Here is a 21,524-nt window from a genome sequence, read left to right on the forward strand (position 1 = left end):
TGAAGTATCTTGTCGGTATATAGGTACCTTCTTATTTAATATTCATATTTTAGTCATATAATGTGTTTTTAAACATTATTAAAAATTTATATTTTGACTGTAAATTAATTATTCAGTTGTAAATGTTTGATGATATAATTAATTAATTAGCCATTAATAATCAACATATTATTTAGAAATCTGGGTCATGTTCAGCTTAGGACCCTTAGCCAAAAAACTCTTGGAACCCTTGGCCTTATTTATGGTATTATTAACGTTCGACAGTGAAACCGCATATGCAAAAACGTCGTGTTTATGTATTATATTTTAAAATTATTTTTGAGCACACAACGATGCAAAAAAACATATATTCAGATTTAGATTCTGAAAATTCATTTAAAATTTAACGTTCTGCAACAGAACTTTAATGGTTCTAAGTATCAACGCGACCATAATATATTACTCCATCTGTTTTTTATTATTTGACACTTTGGTTTTTGACACACACTTTTAAATCTTTTGACCGGGTAATTAAAATTATTATTTTTAATTTACTTTATTCTGATTAAAAATATATAATCAAAATTTTAATTCACAAAAAAAAATCAGTCAAAAATAATATTTTTAACTACCCGGTCAAAACACTTGTATGTGTCAAAAGTCAAAACGTCAAATAATTAAAAAAAACAGAGGGAGTAGATACTATATATATTAATCATATATACTAATCATAAGCTATTAATTGTATATATTAATCATGCATATTAAATACAATCATTAAGTGCAAGCTATTAAATATTTGTTTTAATGAAATAGAGGGTTAAAAAGTACTCCCTCCGTCCCCTTTTACTTGTCCCTTTTGAAAAAATAACGCATCTTAAGAAAATGTTAGGTGGATATCTTGTTTTCATACATATCCCTAATAAATGTAATGAATTAGATAGAGTTGTGTATATATATGCTAGTCAAACATTGGAAGTTGTTACATTTTGAAAAAACATACAAAAAGTTGTTTTGAAAAAAGAAGTGGACAAGTAATTTGAGACAATTTTTTTTTCCAAAAAGGACATGTAAAAGGGGACAGAGGGAGTAATTTCATATGAGGATTAAAATGTTGATGTAGATAAAGATAAAGATAAAGATAAAGATCTGTGGTAAGTAAAATTTTTGATAGTTTTTTAGTCGCAAATTACAGTAAAACCGCTGTCAATATTAGGCGCTAAAATTTACCTGGCAGTTAAAAACTAACATTTCATTTCATTAAATGTTGAAATATCAAGAACTCTTCTAAGTTATATCTCAGCGACTCAGCCCATCTGGAACTTGAGGTTTTTTAATTTCTAAGAGCCCATTAAATATTTTCATGGAGAGACACGAAGACGAAGATTCAAGAATTCTAAATTCTAATTTTGATTTGGATCATGTTGGTGAGGTTTCTCTTACCCTAAATTCTGATGAGCTTTCTTGGATCAAGGTTGATTCTTTCAATAAAAATGTAAGTCTTTGACAAATTTTTATTGCCCAAGTTTCTTGACTTGTTGTTCTTTCTATTTGTAATTGGTTATTCTTGTTGTTAATTCTGAAATTTATTTGATGGGGGCTGCAAAGATTAAATTTTTACCCTTTGCTCATACTGGGTCATGATCAGAATTGTAAAACTCAAGTTGAATTGTAAAAGGTTGTTTTTAGTATACATGTGTGCAAGCTAGAGGAGCAATTTAGTTACTTCACTTACATTTGGTTGGACAGGTAAGCTGTTGGGTGTTGTGTAATTCAGGAGCTTGTTGTGAATGATAGTGTGTAGTGACTTTAACATATTTACATGTATTAACTTCTGTTATTTGCGGTAGAATGACACTGGATCATCTTGTTTGGGCAAACAGTTAGTTTCCAGAAGGAGTACTACAATCAAATTTTCTGATGCATATGCGGTTGAGTTCATTGATTGGGGTGTGATTCATGAACCTGTTCTTGGAAATGCCCCTGGTCGCCTTCTCGGCCGTGCATCTGAGGTCACTGATTTTTTTCCCTTATAATGTCATTGCAGTCCCTTTAAGTGAATATGAGGCGGCCATGGCTTCTTGACAGATAACTTCCTATTTTCTGCTTCAGATGTTTCGCTTCACAGTACACTGTTTCCGGAGATCCAAGACTCAGCCTTCCCTCTGGAAAACGTCTATTTATACTTTCGGTCACAAGGATCTAGGAACATGTCATTTATGGGTGACTCGCATCAATTTCTCTCTGAACATGGAAGTAGGGCGACCTAAAAGTCTTTTGGTACGTTGATTAACTATAGATTGATATATGGTTTACAAGAATAGCAATTCTTACATAATTATTAAATGAAATACACTCGTAGTAAAAGAATTCCAGATTTAATAGTGATTGACTAGGTGTTTGTTCATCCGAGGAGTGGAAAAGGAAATGGTTGTCGTATTTGGGATGAGGTGGCTCCTATATTTCGTCTCGCTCAAGTACGAACAAAGGCAAGTTCAGTGTTTATTTTTGGGTTTCCAATTATTTATATTATACTCGGCTGTGCAATGCTGCATTTTTTCTATTCTTCAAAGGATTATATTCCTTATTATGGTTCTATAATTGGCTGATAAGTATCTTCGTGTATTTTAGTATTTATGCAGTAATTAAATCACAGGCTGGATATGAAAGTCAAACAATTACAATAAGAGCTCAACTCACGTCTTTAAAGAGTAGATAAAAAAACTAATAACTATTAGCTTTGCTAGTGGAGCCGATCGTTAGTGACAAGCTGCCGACAAAAATAAATTAAGAAATCAAGAACCAGATGGCTTCTAAAAATACGCATTCAACCAGATGATCTTATTGGCTTGATATGTTAAGAATGCTTTAATGACCTTGGGTAATATGGACATGATGGCTTGGCAATTCCTGGTTTTGGTTCACTATATAGTTGTTTACAATGATTTATATTGAAAAATTAAGAACATAAATATGGATATTGACTTTATCAGTTTAACACCCCAATATAAGTGGAGCCTGAACCAGTTCTCTTTCCAGCCCTTAAAATGGCTAGGAAAGACTAAAGATTTTTTTTTTTTTTACCTTATAAACGGAGTTTGGGCTTTAGTTATTGTTAATTTTTTGTACAAACTGAGATGAAATGCTAAATTATAGGGAGAGGAAAGATATCAGTTGGGGTAGAAGCATGTATATATGAATTGTATTTATACTTCTCCAAGTATTACAATGAAGCAATGCCTCTATCTCTAGAACAATTTGAAGTAATAACTGCATTACTTACATTACTATGAAAATAAATATGAAGTGCTGGTAATATACTAAAGTCTAGCTTAGATGCCTTATACATCAAACGACCTGCAGTAAATATAATACTACTGCAGTAATTTAGGCTGTGATTCCTTATTCCTGATGATATTTGGCTTTAAGAGATCTCTACTTCTCTACATATTAACTGAAATTTAATACATTTCATTCTAGTGACATTTCTATGCTGCTAGATATTAATGTTCAGCTTGTTTTTCAGGTGCTTGTGACTCACAGGGCAGGACAAGCTTTAGATGCAATGTCTGCTATTTCAAACAGGGTGCTTAATTCTTATGATGGTGTTCTCGCTGTTGTAAGAACCAAAAAATCTACTGACATGTTGCTCATTACTCATTGCTATTCTTGTTGAAAAAAATTAGTTAATCAGTTTCGTAAAAATTAGCTAGTAGTGTTTGTGTTTGCTCTTTTTTACAGCTACTAACTAATTATAGTACCTCTATTCTTAATTTTGATTAATTAATATTCTTTTCTTATCTGCTTTGGCTCCAGGGTGGTGATGGCTTTTTCAATGAAATTCTTAATGGCCTTCTCTTGTCAAGGCATAAGGCAACTTATCCCCCATCACCTACTGAATTTAGTCACTCAGTTAATAAAGATGACAATAACTTGGTTTATTTGAAAGAAACTCATGTTGGAACTTCTGAGCAAAATGAAGGAAGTTCTCATCTTTTGTCAATACCAGAAACTATTAAATCACAAACAAAAAATCATAGTACGTGCCGGTTCAAGTGAATTCATTTGGTGTTCCTAAATTGTTAACTGTATCACACTTATCACGGTTATCTTAATTTGCAGGACCAGAAGATGATATATGTAATTCTGGTTAGTTAAACTATATCTAAAAGTCGACATTGCACCTAACTATCTATCAATGAAACACATAAAACATACTCTTATTGCACCATATTTCTTATTGGTGATTTTGTCTTTACAATAGCAGATCAAGAAGGCAACTTTCATTTCCCAAATGAAAGGTTTAGATTTGGACTTATCCCTGCAGGTTCAACTGATGCTATCGTGATGTGGTATTTTCTTGTTTTCCAAACCGGCCTGTACTTCTTCCCATTTTTAAGCAATATATTGCCGTTTTAGTACTAGCTGCAAATTTGTCATCAGTAATGTTTTTATTCCATTATATGTACATGTGTCCTTGCTTAGAAAAATAAACAACTGCATCAAGGTTTAGACATTTTTCTAGGACTAATTGGTCTACAGATTTTAAGAAAGTAAGTTTGCACCACTTGCTCTTGTACTACAGTTACATAGCTACATATAAAAAAACACAGTGCAGAATATTATTGTGTCGAGAAAATGAATCAGAGAATGTTGCATTGCACGTATTTTCAGCTGAATGAATACAAATGAAAAGTTTAATTTATATAAAGCCATAGGACAACACGAACCCTTTACTCTCAAACGCTAAGTACTTGATTTGAAGAGAAACAATAAGGTCTCTTATGTTCACTTGTATGGCACAAGAAAAACCCCCACTGGTATAAAACAAATAAACAAACACAATAAAATTAATACATTAGCAATTGTCTCATACTAGGTGGATCTGCGTAGATGAACTCTTCAGTTTATGATGAGAATAATAGCATGGAAAAACTTATATTATATATGTGAGGATATATACTCTCTTATTTACCATACAGAAGTTGCTGTGTAAAATGTATTTTCACCTCAATCGTCAGTACAGTGTGGGAATTAAGACTCAAACAATTAATTCATTGGTTGGTTAGGTCAAGTCATAAGTGTGCCCCATATCTCTAAGCATTCATAAACTGTGATGTCCAATATGCAAGCATGAGTCTAGCTGGCAGTTGCTGATATTGCTTTGATTTGTAGTATAATCTTTACATTCCCGAGTAGACATGATGCACGGAAAATGTGATGACCTATTACTTCCCATGTTTTTAGATCAACAAGAAAATGTTTGTGAGTTGCATACTTCCTTTAGTTATTTTTGTCACGAACTATATATGGGTAGCAGCATTGTATCATACACTAATTTTGATCAAGACAAACTTATTATTGTTGTCATACTAGTGATCTTAATAGTTTTTTTCCGCAATTAAATATATTTATCATTTGTGTTAAGCAGGGAAACTGTTGCAGATGTAATGTATACTTTGTTATGAAATTAGATGGTAGCTATTTCAGTATCTCGTTGAGTTTAGTGTCATTTTCTTATACTTTTAAACACTATAAGCTTAAATAGGCTTATGATTTTAGCTGAGAGTACATTGACCTCATCTTTGCAGTACCACCGGAGCCCGAGATCCAACAACATCAGCATTACATATTGTCCTCGGTAAAAGGATTAGCCTTGACATTGCTCAGATTGTGCGGTGGAAAGCTACCTTTACATCTAAGGAAGAGATTTCTGTGCGTTATGCAGCTTCTTTTGCTGGGTAATTAATGGCATTATCTTGTGTGGCAATGATATAACTTATAAGGATATTTTATACGAGTTATGCTTACTACGATCCTCCAATTTTTTGGCACAGTCTCCAGTATCTACTTTAGATCATTATCTCATCCCAATTCTTCACCTGAAACTCAGGTACGGATTCTACGGTGATGTCATTACAGAGAGTGAAAAATACCGGTGGATGGGCCCCAAGAGATATGATTATGCAGGGACAAAAGTGTTTCTTAAACACAGGTATGTCCATTGTCTTCATTCATCAGTACTTTCTTTCTCTTTGGAGTCTTTAGAACTTATAGGCATGTTATCTGTAATTACCTTCTGAAAGCCCTCGAGATGGCATAAGTGATAGAGTTCAGAAGTGGCCTTGGTTCTCCACCTTTCGCTGATTTATATTCTTGGTTGGTGGGCCAATTTTTTTTTATAACAATAAAGACTTTAATTTTATTGTTAATTTCGTTTTTTCTTTATCTAGTGCATATGAAGCAGAGGTGACATATGTGGAAGACATAATAGATGATAATATTAGTGCTGGTAGCAGAACAAAACCATTTTTGGGACCACCTAAAAAGTCAGAAAGAGTTGCTTGTCGTGTTAAATGTGGTGTTTGCAATACGAAGCCGGTCCAAATATCAGCTGAGCCAAACTTACATGAATCAAAATGGTTAAGGTCTAGAGGTAAATTTCTTAGCGTCGGTGCTGCTGTAATAGCTTGCCGTAATGAGAAGGCACCTGATGGTTTGGTAGCTGATGCACACCTTTCAGATGGTTTCCTTCACCTCATATTGATCAAGGATTGCCCCAGAGCATTATATCTGTGGTATGTATGCATATCTATGTCAATCCTACTTCAGTTCAGAAGTGCCTTGGATATATATGTATATATAACTTAAAGATGAACAGGTCTCTGATTAAGCTGTATAGAGTCGGGATTGTATTATCAGTGACATCTCTTTGTCTGTCGCAAATTATATCATCTTTGTCTGTCGCAAATTATATCCATGCACTAGTAATTTGAATCTATTTTGATGTTTACTAATGGATGGACATTCCACATCTCTAAAAAAGTATTGAGGCTCCTACTCTCACTTCATGTATTCCAACTGCTAGTTATATATGGTCATACTATACTGTAACTGAAATGTCTTTCTCACATATATAGTTTCAACCTGTACACAGAGCCTTACTAGAATTTTACAGAAGGACTAGCGCAAAGAGTAATGTCTTTCAAATATGCAGGCATCTAACTCAGCTTGCAAGGAAGGGTGGACATCCGCTAAAGTTTGACTTTGTGGAGCACCACAAAGTATGAATTCTCCTGTAATATCCCATTGTTTTTCTTATCATAATTACCACGTCTAAAGTCTTGATTTATTCTTCTGTATCTAGACCAGGGCTTTTACATTCAGATCTATTGGCAAAGAGAGTGTGTGGAACGTGGACGGCGAGCTCTTTTCCGCCCATCAACTTTCAGCGCAAGTATTCAGAGGCCTGGTTAGCTTATTTGCTGCTGGCCCTGAGGTTTAACTTAAACCCTCAAGACATGACATTCATAAAAATAGCTATGTTATCCACTTCAGGCAAGTTTGTATTTTTAGCATCTCCTCTTCATAGTCTCTAATAACAGCTTCATTGTGATGAGGTGCCAATATAAGCTTAATGTATATGTTAAAAATGTCAGAAAATTTACCCTTTTTTTTCCCTCACCCCAGGCCAACCCTGATTACCTACAATTTGCTATTGCAAACTGACATTGAAAGTTGAAAACCTCTTATATTACATCACCAGCCACCTTCCATATGAGAAATCTCATAAACACTTTACCTGCAGTCTGATCATCTTTTGTAAGCTAGTCGACTTTTTCCAACTTGCAAAAATGATCTAATTCTACAAAATCTGAAGTTGTTAGTCTATGATATTAATTGATTGTAAATCTATAATATACTCGTTTGCTTGATATCCTAATTATCTGGATTAAAAGTTGTGATTTTTCTGGCCTGAGATGTGACACAGAAAATCTAGGTATTGTTAAAGTTGTCAATTTTATAGATGCATATAGATTCACTAGTCACTAACATGAAAGTATTGCAAGACTGAGTACAGTTAACTTCTTAGAATCATGAATAACAAACTAACTTATTGATCACAATTCACAAACTGAAACTTACATACTATGATCAAACACTAGCAAAAGATTCCATATATGAAAACGTACTGATATACTTTAAGTCGTTATTGTAATAATATCTGTGAACAATTGGATCGAATTCACATAGCTTCACCACACTTTTGTCAGCAAAGTTGTAACGGACAATCTTACCACCAGGTATCTCCAGTACCAAGAAAGAGCCATCTTCTTCTTCTTCTTGTCCTCTCCTCACAAGTGATAGTATATTGAACCTGTAATCATAGCTGCCATTTGTGATTGTATCCGTATATATAGTAGAAATTGCAGATAGATCAACATGATACTTTACAAACCACCCTGAGTAATCTCTAGCCATCTCATACACATTGAACAAACAAGTGGAATCAGAATACACATCAATCAGATGCCAATGACCCTGAGACTCGCCGAGATAAGTAGCTACCTGCTCAGGCAAGTCCTGGTCAGGCATTACAACTGCCTGAATGTTCTTCCTGGTCATCGGCAGTTGTTCTACTCTCTCTTCCTCCACTTTGAAGTACAGAGTGTACTGTTCATCGTTCCAAAGACTGACAAAGCCATTCCACCAGTGAACACAACCATTCCAATATATACAATTTTCGAATTTGGTAAACTGTGGTGCTTTAAAAGGCTGACCAGAGACTCTCCATAGTCGAGTTTCATATGAATAAATCTCAATCTGAAAAGGATTGTCGGACGTTTTAGATTGTCTGACACAAACAACTTTGTAGTAAGGCGATCTTGCAGGATCAAACGCTAGACTCATACCGCATACATTTTTGAGTGTTCTTGTTTGATTTGAAGAAGGGTAGCGAAATGCTTAGTGGTAGGGTTGTACACATAGTATCTACGGTTTAATATACGTGCTCGATAGCTAGCACATAGCAGGAGCCCGTTGCAAGACTGAAGAACAGATATGCCTGAACGTAAAGGGTCGTGAACGAAATCAAGACTTTTGAAGGGGGTCGGGCAATCATCACTGACGTCGAGAGGAATGAACTGGTAGTCGGGGGTGCTTCTGCAGGAGGAACGGATGAAGAAGAGGGCAGAGGCGGAGGGGAGAGGATTGTGAAGACGAACAAAGCGTGGATTAGTAATGAGAGAGTACCAGTGCTTGGATACAGATTTGAAACTCAGCAGTTTCTTTATAGGGACATGTAGCAGAATCTGGATCAAGAGATCTTCACTTGACGCAACTTTGACAGCAGAAGCTATTACAGAAGAAGATTCAGGGCCAGGATCGTGCAATGAAACAGGAGAAAGCTGTTGAGATGTTCTGCTTTTTTTGGCTCCCAGCTTAATCATATTGAATTCTAATATTGTGTAAGGCTGATTTGTGATAGAGCGACGAGGTCCACATTATATACACAAACTGGCCTGAATTATTTATTGACATTAGATCGCCAATCAACAACCGTGGGAGGATTCCTGAACAATCTTATGCTGGTTGACTTATAATAATCTCTCTGTCCCATTTTATACGAGCTGATTTGAATAACATATTTTAAGAAAATTAATGTATGACTTGAAATTAATATCATTTTTGGTATTAGCACTTAATCATCCCATCATCAGCATTCAGCACAACAACCATTACTAATGATTTGGTACATAGAAGGAGAAGAGTAGAATTGTACAAGTTAACATGTAACAATTTATCATGAGCTGCGTTGTTTTTGAAATGAAGAGCAAAAATATTTTTACCAAGTAGAAACTTTGAAAGTAAACTTATTAAGACACAGCCCTGCATGTCATCACTTAATACAAGGAAAGATGCGTACAAGTGGAGTATATAACTGTAACAGTGATACGTAACAGATTAGAAACTGTATCATAAGAAACTAAATCACCAAAAATCGAGTCAAATTTGATATCATAATAATGTACACTACAAAGTTTTAATGAGCATGTGCATCGATCTTTTAAGTTACCGAACAAAAGGTGAAGTGATTAAATTCAATATTCTCAACGGTGTACTGTAATTATCAGATTCTTTACTTCTGCTGATACTAGTACTTGCCAAGTCTTTTAAGAGCAGCATCTCTATAGGATCTTATTGGGATTAGTCTTTAGAGATTCTTAGAGGAAGATGACGAATTTTAGTCCCTCCAATGATAGGATTTCTTTCCTAGTGTCATACGAACAAATACGAGTCGGTCTTGGAGTGCTGTTTAAAACTACTTTGCTGTTAGAAAAAGTGTCGGTTAAAGATAAATGTGATAAGCGTTTAATTTTTTTTTTTTTTGATATTATGATATTTCGAGTTATAGTGTAAAATAGTAAATTTTTTGACGAGATTTGAATAAGTGACAACTTCCGCAGAAGATCAAAAATTAGGAGTACGTGCTTTCTCTCAAAACGCTTTTGAATCAAAAGTTGTTCAGAAAATTTATTTCCAGATGTATCAAATAGCTTTTTGTTTGGTGTTCAACGAAAATCTGTTATTGCTGTCTGCAAACAACAATAGCAAACGGGACATGATTATCCAGATGGATGAGGACTCGTGGCAGAAATTTTTGTTGCCAAAACCGACAAGCATAGTTGGGTTAAATTTTTTAAATTTGAGGTATAGTTGTGTTAAATTTGTCTCGCAACCTAACTATCCATGAAAAAAACCGAAAAGTTTACTACTCACTCATAAGCAGCCTCAAACTAAGAAGCAGTTATGACTGCAGTTCAAGTCACATGAGAATCGGCACTCTTTAGATCTATAATTGCTCCAAGGTTCTAATCATGCTAAACGCGTCAATTTCTTGTAATTACGAAACACTGATGAAGAAATGTGATAGAATCTGAATTTAGAATTTGACGTGTGCCCAACGGACGAATCGTTGTCAGAATTAGAGTTCTGGTGCTTGTATTACTCTACTAAGTAGTGTCAGTGCACATCTCCATCTGACACCCACTTAGAGGACACTATTATAACATACATTACTCTCACTCTATCACAAGCTTTGTTTATGCGTTTGGCTTTTGTAAGCTGAGTTATATGTCACTATCTTTTGATCATAAGAGGTTGTTTCATATGCGTATTACGTAGATATGCCAAAAGTTTTAGTTATTTTTATGTACACAGATGCATCTCTTCAAGTTGGTTAGCCTGTACGCATCAACATCATATTCCACAAACAGAATTCTCATGATGTGGGATGAATCCTCACACACACACTACCTGATAGGAATACATTTTACTTTAGATTCGTTTGTTACATGTCACTTTAATTTAATTTTAAGGACAAACTTTGATCCGCAACCAATTTTGTGTTGCAGTGATCGAGAATCCGAATTTGATAAGACCGATTTGGTATTAATGTTGTATGATGTGATCCCCATGGACTCTTTACGATATATGATATCAACGAACTCTTATTCAAATGGTATTTGCAATATTGTTGCGTAAGGAGAAGTTAAGTTAAATCATCTTGCAAGTCGTGTGAACCAAAGATACATTTGGATTTTATTAAAGTTTAGACTTATATGCAATTTGCACCCTTATTATGATAATAATTTTTATACCTAATATTTCCGCAACAAACACTTTGAATTACTTAAATATCTAGCCCTGTATATTTGAACACTTTTCGTCATTTTTGATCATTAACATGGTGAAACTGATATGGAGTATCTGAAGTACCCCGTTGACTGACGGTAATAGTCAAAAGATGATGGAAAAATGTTTTAAAATTTGAAAATGTGGTGGTTTTTTAGTCGGGGGATCCAAAATGCCATAAAACTATTGGATGCAAAATGTATTTAGCTAAAACTACAGGAAAATACATAAGAAAGTGTGCCCCTGAATTTGTGACACAAGAATGTAATGATGACAGTCTGCTTCAAATAATTGTTCTCATTCATTCGTATCAGAACATAGATTAGCTTCTTAATACGAAGACTTATTTATGGCTTTGTTAATATGCAGAAAGGAGGCATACAAGGTAAACAGAAGATACACAACGACAGAAAAAGAAAAGGATTAATTTACATGAGATAATTACAATATACAGCGTTGCGATTAAGTTAATGTACAGTAATTATTGTAGAAATTAAGCACCGACAGCTGTGGCGGAAAGAGCCGAATCAATTTTCAGCTGCTGCTGCTTCTCATCTTCCTCGCCAAACCAGATTTCTGGAATTACTTGGATCAGGTTGTTCTTGTTCACCACCTCCACTGCATAATCCGCTTCTTTACTTTTAGTCGTCCTCCCAACCTTCAGGAACAACATAAGCACTACCAATTAGCAAGTAATTATAATTCACATTCGTTATCAAATATATTAGATTCCATTTATGTGTTGGTTGCCGGTAATATGCATATAGGAAGTACTCACCAAAACTGTACGAAGCCCGACAGCTTTGCCAGCAGCAATGTTCCTCACATTATCGTCGAAAAACAACTGTCATAACCAACGATAATAGTCAAGCAACAATTAGTTGTAGCTACCATGTCATAAATACTCATTTCAAATTTTGTATGCTTTATGTGATCTGTAAGTTACTAAATCCAAAGAAACAAGTAAAATATAAACAGAATTGCAGCTCTACTCTGCCATTACCGTGTGGCGAGGATCAACCTCTGCAGCATCGATGGCAATGTTGATGGCCTCCAAAGAAGGTTTGAGAACAACCGGAATCTCATCAGGACGACTGGCTTTCGACAAATTTGGATTCATCGTCTCAAAACATATTATCTGTTCAAAACAATCCCTGATTCCAAGGCGATCCAGCACCTTGATCGCATGATTCTTGTCAGAATTTGTAAAAATCTGCAAACAAGTCACAAAATTAACAAGTCAACTTAACAGAAAATACTTCATAATTTTTAGTTATTGATTTTTGCATTATTATTGTGATATTTCTATAACTTACGATCTTGCGTTGATTGATACTTCGCAAGAGGTTTCGTAGTTGAGGGTCTGGTTTGATCAAATCATATGGCAACCTTCCGTGCACGAAACTGTTGAACAAAAACAAACCGATCACTCTCAATTCATGACATAAATAATATATTTATATCCATCAATCATCAAACCAAAATTAATTAACTACTAACCCGTGATAATCATCAGCATCAATGTCATAGCCCAAAGCCTGATGAAGAGCAAACATGATTAAATTAGCAGATTAATTAAATTTGAATAAACTAAACAAAATTAGGAGTTCAATTAATTCAGATAATTACTCGTAGACCGGCGAGGGAGCTTCCGTACTTCTTGAAAAGCTCGACTCGGAGAGACGAAGCTTTGTTCTCCGGGAATCCACATTTCTCGACCAGAAAATCTGTTAAAAAATTTCAAATAAAATTAATTAGTCGATCACTACAACTCAGAAGCCATAAATTTGATCATGTTAAAACGATCAAGTGCTAACCATCGATGTTTCTTTTGGTAGCTTCGCCGAATCCTAGCTTGGACAAGTACAGGGTGTCATCTAAATCTGTTCCATGAAAAAATTAAAAATGATCAGATTTTTTTTTAATTCAAATAATTTCACTTACGATTATATGTGCGAGACCGTATTGATTACAAGGTCTAGCATGTTCTTTTGTATGTAAACGCGATCGTATACAAAAATCTGTCAAAAATTTATCAAAATCAAATTTTATTATTCATTATCATTAGCCGAGCTGAAATTTCATAATTAAACGACCTCAGATTGTTAGTGTGTGTTCACGGATATAGAGAGGAATTGTGTACCGAAGAGGATAGAGTCGAAAGGAGAGGAGGAATGTCGGCAAGAATCCATGATTTGAGGTAGCTAGCAAGTTTTGTTTAGTAGCTGAAGAAGAAGAACGAGAGAAAATATAAAGAAGAAGAGAAAGTGGATATAAAATGTGTGTATGAAATGAACGCGACTCAAATGAGGCATTTAGAAGGAGGAGAGGAAGGAGCTACTTATAGAAAATTGGTGACAGAAAAGAAGACAGATGAGAACGGTGGTGGCGCTGACTCATCATGCAAAGTCATTTTTAAACATTTCATTCTATTTTTACATATATTATTACCGATTTACGCGTCTGTTACCGCACGTGGATAACGTTGTAGGAAAACGTGTCGAACGTTACGTTTAAGAGGACCCTAACAACTAGTCCATCTCGCTACCAAATAAAAATATTTCTAGGGCTTCTTCCGTATCTTCTGTTTCGAGAGTCGACTCCGAGAGATTAAGCCATTATTTTTTCATATTCTAGATTTTTATTCCCTCATTGATTAAATCATTTTCACTCTTCTACTTCATATTTTAATTTTTTAATAATATCATGATCTAATCTTTTTCGAGTGAAATCTTGTTAATTGTGCCCATCATTTCAGGATGTTAGGTTATGTTTTGAATTTCTTCGTACGAATGTTGGTAGTTTTTAAAAGAATTTATATGATATTTGTGTGATTTATAAGACTCGTATCGATTTTGGGACCATGATGGATATTCTAAGAGTTCATATTTTGCAACAAAATACATTCATATTCTGGGGTATTTGTTACTTCAATATCAGTTGATATAACTGATAGTTTGAACGTTGAGTTACAGATGATGATGTGAAGGTCAATTGTTATTTGATATTTAAAATTTTATACACAAAAAGAAAATTTTAAAAATAAATTACGTAACTATGTTTTATAAGAGTCATAAAATACGTGTCGAGAAGTGAAAAAATTTGCAAAGAAATGAGAGGGACGGAGGAAATATATAATATATGGTTTGATAGCTTATTATTTGAATTTTCTAAATTCTTTTTCTAATTTTAAATTATTTTTTATAAGTTGAAAGAAAAATAAATATCAAAATATATATCGAGTCCTCTGTTACCAATATAAAATTTGAGGATGGGAGGAATATATAAAATTACGGTGTTTATAATTAAATATATTAAACTTCAAAATTTTATTTTAGTACGATATAATTGGCTATAAACGAGATAACATATCTAACAAATTTGTTTTGTTAATAAATTTCTTGAATAAGGTCAGCATAAAGTATTCAATAATCATTATGTCAAATACACATTTGACACTGTTCAGTATCATATTACTAATTAACTAGTGAAAAAAACCGCCCTTCGCGGCGGCGTTATAAATTTCGTATAAAATTCGATACGAATTAATATTACAATAACATAAAAATTATTTTGAGTCATCTTCCGGTTAAACATATCACTAATAAAAAGTATTATAATTAGTATAAAAATTTGTTTAAGTGGTCATCCTGTCAAACACAATACTAATAATAAAATTAGTTCGAACCGCCATCCCGTCAAAGACAATATTAATCCATAATTATTATTTTTATGATAAAATTAAATATTATAATTTAGATCAAAATTAGTTTGAACCGCTCTTTTGTCAAACACAATACTAATAACAAAACATTATAATTTAAATATTAGTTTGAGTCCCCTTACTGTCAAAAACAATACTAATAAAAATTATTCTAATTATGATAAAATTAAAGATTATAATTGGATAAAAATTATTTAGAACCGTGTACACGTTTTAACAAAAAAATATATTATAACATAGATAAAAAATTATTTTAGCCACTTTACCGTCGAACATAATACTGATAGAAAAATTATTATTATTCAGATAAAAATTAGTTTGGGCAACCCCGCGTGCCCTTCAAACACAATACTAATCAAGAATCACTTACTTTATCATAAAATCAATATATGATTCCTATTTTATATATCCTATTTTATTTTATGATTCCTATTTATTAGTTAAAAATTATTATTATTTTATGGTTGTAATTTTTTTTTTTTTTTGCTATTAGTTTTTTTTAATGATTATTATCTTTACAATTCTTTATTTTCTATACAAAATTTAAGAAAATTATAAGACTAAATCGAATATAAAAATTGTACGTATTATACGAATCTTTAATATAAATTGTATTTTATCTATGATTGTTAGTTTAAATAAATATAAAAGTTATTCGAATTATGATAAAATTAAATATTATAATTGGACAAAGATTATTTTGAACTGTGGTCCTGTTTTAACAAAAAATATATTATAAGATAGATAGAAAATTATTTTAGCCACTTTCCCGTCAAACATAATACTAATAGAAAAATTATTATTACTTAGATAAAAATTAGTTTGGGCCGCCTCCCGTGCCCGTCAAACACAATACTAATCAAGAATCATTTTGATTATCATAAAATCAATATATGATTAGGTTAAAATTTTATTTTCAATTTGAAATATAATTAAAAAAATTATAAGACTAAATTCAATAATTCTAGACACGCTGAGTTAATAAATTTTATGATTCGAACTACTATTTAGACTCTTAAACACAGTTTTGATTACGGACCTAGTATTAGATTATTCTTCAATATGTATTATCGAAAATAAAATTTTATAATATAAAATTCAACTATGTACATCTTCTATGTATCTTATCGAAAATAAGAATTGTGCATATTACCTTACAAATCTTAAATATAAATTGTATTTTATTTATTATTGTTAGTTTGAATAAATATAATCCTATTTCTTTTAGGATTACTAAATAAGAAAAGAATTGTATCATCTTCAGAATTCAATAAGAAATACTAAATAAAAAAAAGAATTGTATCATCTTTAGAATTTAATAAGAAAAGAATTGTATTATTTTTAGAATTCTTGAACCTGATTTTTTGAATTATCGTTATATTTTCAATCCGAAATTTAAGAAAAAATTAGAAGACTGAATCGAACAATTCTAAAGACGCGCCAAGCGCGCGCAATGGGCAAACTCGGACTCAGACTCGGATAAGATTGTGCCTTGTGTTGGATGTTGGATGCGACTTCGTGTTTTCAGTTAAAACTCGGTTTTTTGTTACTCAAAATATGAGTAGCTTAATCAAAAACAATGATAAATAAATATGAGCAGATTCAATAACTATTAACTATTTTGTGTTTAAATAGTGTTATTGAAGGTGGAAATCAAATAAGAAAAGAATTCTATCTTCTTTAGAATTTAATCAGAAAATAATTGTATTATTTTTAGAATCCTTGAACCTGATTTTTAATATGAGTAGCTTAATCAAAAACAATGATAAATATATATGAGCAGATTCAATAACTATTAACTATTTTGTGTTTAAATAGTGTTATTGAAGGTGGAAATCAAATAAGAAAAGAATTCTATCTTCTTTAGAATTTAATCAGAAAATAATTGTATTATTTTTAGAATCCTTGAACCTGATTTTTTTTGAATTATAGTTATATAATTTCTATCCGAAATTTAAGAAAAATCAGAAGACTGAATCGAACGATTCTAGAGATGCACGCATTCTCCTTTATATATATATATTGAAGTGGTTTTTATACCAAATATTACACTGTCGGTATAAAATTTTAGTGTTGGACTTACTTCGACGTACTAGTTGATAACCCGTGCCAAGCACGAGTTTAAATAAAATTTTAGATTTTGTTATTTATTGGAAGGATAATATCTTTTCCTAATTACATTGTAATATTTTTATTATATTTATTTAAATTATTGTTTTCAAATAATATTTAAATTATTGCTATTTAATATAAGATTTTCTATATTTTAAAATTTGATCCTATTTTAAATTTATTTCATAACAATATGGGTCCATGTTCTATGGAGTCCACAAAATAAGGGTATTAGAGTCCAAAATTATTTAAAAATAATCTAATCGTTTCAATTTTTACTGTTTTAGTCTACAATATTTGCAAACATCTGACAATTTGGAGGTTATGTTCTACAACATAGGTGGTGTTTGTTAAGAAAAAGCAAATGTTGCTTCTGCCTTCTGTTTTTCTTGACGCATTTGTGTAAAGAAGCAGAAGCACTTTTAAGAAGTTGAGAATGTCAGCTTCTCTCTCACAACTTCCGCTTCTTTTCCAAACACTTTATTATTAACTTATTTACTTCTCACTTCTACTCCACTTCTTTACTATAAGCAAAAAGTCACTTCCTTTAAACTAACTCAAACGGCACCATAATCCTTGCAATCAAAAGATAAAACAATTATATTATAAATCACCAAACACTATATATGTTCTAAAATATAATTAATAAGTTGAATAATGATCTTAATGATTGTTAATGTTGAAAGATGTTAATGATTAATTGATAATTATATTTAGAACTACTTAAAGATGGTAAATTATATATAAAATATGAATAATTAAAGATATTATTTATGACTAAACTAAATGATTATGACCGGTGCTTACTACGGCTTAAATGCGGAGTTTATAGAACTGGCCTCTAACAATATGTTTTATTTTAGTAAAATTACTATGTTGTTTGATGAATTTTAAATTGTGAAAATAATATTCAAGATCAACACATATAAGTTCGTGTAAAACGTCTTTAAGCTTGAATAAAAATTCAAAATTTTAAGTCGCAATTATGTTATTCATCTAATAGGCAAATTTTATATATAATTCTAGTTGGAGTTTTGTAGATCTAACAGTGGTGTTGTAGTTATTTGATAAACTAATATTGTAGTTTGACAAATTAATTTAACTATCTAAAACTAATTTGATATCAAATTTTTTGACGTATGTCTTGTGTTTCGGTTCTTTTATTATATGTTGCAATATGGACAATGACTTCATCCTCTTTGAGTTTCCATTTGTCACGTCAGTGTTACCACCGCCTTATTCGTCTTTATCGCAATCTTCAGAAGAGCACTGAATGATAATATGTTGCAATATGGACAATGATTTCATTCTCTTTGAGTTTCCATTTGTCAAGTTAGTGTTACCACCGCCTTATTCGTCTTTATCGCAATCTTCAGAAGAGCACTGAATGATAATAATTATTATTATGTGTCGATTTTTTATTATATGTTGCAATATGAACAATGACTTCATTCTCTTTGAGTTTCCATTTGTCAAGTCAGTGTTACCACCGCCTTATTCTCTTTATCGCAATCTTCAGAAGAGCGTAATTATTATTATTAAAAAATATATGACCAAGTTTTTTGGTACTTTAGTATCAGCATTGGATCTTGTTTATTTTAATCTAAAATATGATAAAATTTAATAGATTTGTTTCGTAAATTAAATTGTATGAGTTTTAAAAATTAAAACAAATAATTTCGTGGACATTATTATTCTATTGGTAGGATATTATTTCATTATAAAATCTATAATAGTATAATTATTATTACTGCTGAATAAAAAAAATAATATGATGATAACCAAATTAAAGTTATTTTATAAAATAAATTATTTGAGTTTAAAAATCTAGAATGAGTAGCTTTGTTGACTGTAATTTTGTTGGTGGGAAAATCATTATATTACAAAAATTCTGATCATACATGGAAGTATTCTCATTATTGTATGATAATAATTATTATCATTAAAAATTATATGATAATAAACAAATTTTGGTACTTTGATATTTAGTATTTTAATGATATTGATTCCGCTTATTAATAAAACTATATATGGATATTATATTAATATCAATATGAACTCCTTATTTATTTGAACTCTGAAGCATGATAAAAGATTTACAGAGTTGTTCCGTATATTAAATTATTTAAGTTTAAAGAAAATAAACAAATAATTTCGTTGGTAAATATTTTTATTAGTGAGATAATTGTTATAATACAAAATCCTGATAAATATAGCAGTTTTTTGATAATAGTAATAATTGTTAAATAATAAATAATATGATGATTTTTTATATGAATTTTATAGAACTGTTTCATAAGTTAAATTGTTAGCGATTTAACTATGCGGATAGGATAAATGTTATATTACAAAATCTTAAACACTATAGAAGTCTTTTTACAGTAATATAATAATAATTATAAAATCTTAACCAAGAATGAAATTTTTAATAATAAAATCCAAATCAATACAAAAGTCTTTTCATAATTGTAGTATAATAATTGTGAAATCCTAACAATGTATAATAATAACTATAAAATCCTAACAATATGAAAATCTTTTCATAATTCTATAATGATTATTATTATTAAATAAAAAAATTATATAACATTGTCTTAATCAATATTGAAGTCTTTAATACTAATAAAATTCTAATCAATACAGAAGTCTTTCATTATCCTAATGAATATTGAAGTCTTTAATAATAAAATTCTATTCAATATAGAATTCTTTTGATAATAGTATAATAATTTTTATAAAATCCTAAAAGTGACCAAATTTTGGTACTTTTGGCACCGATGTTTCACCGAATTGTGGTTTCGTTTATTAATAAAGGGTATTGATGTTTCACACAAAGAATGCTACCGAAACCGTTTTAATGCTGAGTCTTGCACATAAATGCTACTCCCTCTGTCCCATTTAATTCTATACGTTTCTTTTTAACTGCTCGACACGCATTTCAATGCTCTTATAAAATATAGTTCCGTAACTTATTTTCGAGATTTTCTTTTTTTGTATAAAAATATAACATCCAAACTTTAATTCAGAAAAGAAAAATTTTAAAAATAGATTACACAACTACGCTTTATAGGAGCATTAAAGTCCGTGCCGCGTCCCCGTCCCCCAATGTATAATACTCAGGGGGACGGAGGGAGTATACATATTCTGGACGCTTACATTAATTGATTAATAAAAATATATAAAATCAATTAAATGTTTCATTAATATTATAAAGCTATAGTTAAATAAAACTAAATTAGTAACTAAAACCAATTTATGCAAATTTAGAAATATAAAATATTTTCGAAAAATTCAAAGCAACTACATTTGAATTAAAGTTCATTGGAAGGACGTCCTTATGCTTCAATATTATAAGCATTCGATAATTTGAAGTTTCAAATGTGATACAATAGTCTTGCAATATTATAATTTTAGTGATTGGATGTATAAATCTTAAAAAAATGAGCTGTTATTGTCACAATTGTATTTAAACATGTGAGCGTAGTGAACTCAAAAAAGGGGTCACAGAGAAAGTATGGTTAATTCATTAAATAATACTCTAGTTTAATCTTTCCCCTCTCTTCACCTTTGTGAATTTTAAGTCATCAATTAGGAAAAATTCTTAACCTGTCTCAGAAATACAGAATATATAAAGTTTTGGTGTAACACATGTTATTTTTATTCTTGATCAAAACTTTAGGGATGTGCTAGTTTACTGAACTAGTGAGCAGTGAAATTAAATATCAGTAACATACACAAATTTATATAATATATTCACGAGAAATTATACCGAGACACACACACATATATGTATAATATATATACATATATAATATAAAATAAATATATAATCATTTTGAAATATCATAGCTATTTATATATTTTATCAATAAAATATGTTTTATGATATTGTGAGTTTTGATTTAAGTCCGTATAGTTTATGTGATAAAAAAAGAGAATATTATTCACCTAACAATATAGAGTAATAAAGATTTATGAAAGTAAGAACTTAACTAGAAGAGTGCATATAGGCATTAAGTACTAAACAGGAATAATATAAAGTAATATTTGGAAAGAATCTGTCGATAAGTTATGTTAATTTGTTTTGGTAGTTTTTACATTTAATTATAAAATGTAATATTGTACAGGTAAATGGCTAAAATTTGTAGGCAGGAAAATTTGGAACGGGAACAAATGGAGTTATACACAGCGTTTATGTATTAAGTTGAAGGTTCCGTTGATCAACTTTATATAC

At 31.2% G+C, this 21,524-nt stretch overlaps 3 protein-coding genes across 9 annotated transcripts; 1 reads left to right on the forward strand and 2 right to left on the reverse strand.

Annotated features, from left to right (window-relative positions):
- The first annotated feature begins 1,269 nt into the window (after window positions 1-1,269).
- LOC108193416 (ceramide kinase) lies at window positions 1,270-9,431 on the forward strand. 7 transcript variants are annotated; one of them, XR_010285689.1, is made up of 14 exons: window positions 1,270-1,474; window positions 1,830-1,991; window positions 2,092-2,259; window positions 2,376-2,468; window positions 3,506-3,598; window positions 3,796-4,018; window positions 4,102-4,128; window positions 4,244-4,331; window positions 5,571-5,720; window positions 5,873-5,974; window positions 6,213-6,557; window positions 6,977-7,043; window positions 7,132-7,317; window positions 8,064-9,431. XR_010285689.1 is itself a non-coding variant. In XM_064081599.1 (13 exons), the coding sequence occupies exons 1-13, from the start codon at window positions 1,343-1,345 to the stop codon at window positions 7,262-7,264; spliced, it is 1,788 nt and encodes a 595-aa protein (XP_063937669.1). In that variant the 5' UTR covers window positions 1,270-1,342; the 3' UTR covers window positions 7,265-7,443. The 7 variants fall into 7 exon arrangements, 5 of the variants coding, with proteins under 5 accessions (XP_063937669.1, XP_063937672.1, XP_063937670.1 ...); XR_010285688.1 differs by having other exon boundaries at window positions 7,127-7,317; window positions 8,064-9,428; XM_064081599.1 differs by lacking the exon at window positions 8,064-9,431 and having other exon boundaries at window positions 7,127-7,443.
- Window positions 7,915-8,670, reverse strand: LOC108193415 (F-box protein At5g07610-like). Its single transcript, XM_064081943.1, has one exon. The coding sequence runs from the start codon at window positions 8,668-8,670 to the stop codon at window positions 7,915-7,917; it is 756 nt and encodes a 251-aa protein (XP_063938013.1).
- Window positions 9,432-11,863: 2,432 nt separating the features above from the next.
- Window positions 11,864-13,782, reverse strand: LOC108193972 (uncharacterized). The gene is made up of 8 exons (XM_017360836.2): window positions 13,598-13,782; window positions 13,272-13,337; window positions 13,084-13,181; window positions 12,955-12,992; window positions 12,771-12,858; window positions 12,458-12,667; window positions 12,233-12,298; window positions 11,864-12,112 (listed from the first exon to the last, which is right to left on the reverse strand). Exons 1-8 carry the CDS (start codon window positions 13,644-13,646, stop codon window positions 11,948-11,950), a joined length of 780 nt encoding a protein of 259 aa, XP_017216325.1. The 5' UTR covers window positions 13,647-13,782; the 3' UTR covers window positions 11,864-11,947.
- Between the last annotated feature and the right edge of the window lie 7,742 nt (window positions 13,783-21,524).

This window comes from Daucus carota, chromosome 7 (assembly GCF_001625215.2).
Source record: "Daucus carota subsp. sativus chromosome 7, DH1 v3.0, whole genome shotgun sequence".
Classification (NCBI taxonomy): Eukaryota; Viridiplantae; Streptophyta; class Magnoliopsida; order Apiales; family Apiaceae; genus Daucus; species Daucus carota.

What these genes read in the sequence shown, in the direction of transcription:
- LOC108193416 (XM_064081599.1), top strand. Translation starts at nt 1,343, where the DNA reads ATGGAGAGACACGAAGACGAAGATTCAAGAATTCTAAATTCTAATTTT. An exon ending in TTGATTCTTTCAATAAAAAT is followed by an intron (nt 1,475 to 1,829) that starts GTAAGTCTTTGA and finishes TATTTGCGGTAG; the next exon opens with AATGACACTGGATCATCTTG. An exon ending in ATCACAAACAAAAAATCATA is followed by an intron (nt 4,019 to 4,101) that starts GTACGTGCCGGT and finishes CTTAATTTGCAG; the next exon opens with GACCAGAAGATGATATATGT.
- LOC108193415 (XM_064081943.1), bottom strand. Translation starts at nt 8,670, where the DNA reads ATGAGTCTAGCGTTTGATCCTGCAAGATCGCCTTACTACAAAGTTGTT.
- LOC108193972 (XM_017360836.2), bottom strand. Translation starts at nt 13,646, where the DNA reads ATGGATTCTTGCCGACATTCCTCCTCTCCTTTCGACTCTATCCTCTTC. An exon ending in GATGCTGATGATTATCACGG is followed by an intron (nt 12,859 to 12,954) that starts GTTAGTAGTTAA and finishes TTTGTTCAACAG; the next exon opens with TTTCGTGCACGGAAGGTTGC. An exon ending in GTATCAATCAACGCAAGATC is followed by an intron (nt 12,668 to 12,770) that starts GTAAGTTATAGA and finishes ACTTGTTTGCAG; the next exon opens with ATTTTTACAAATTCTGACAA.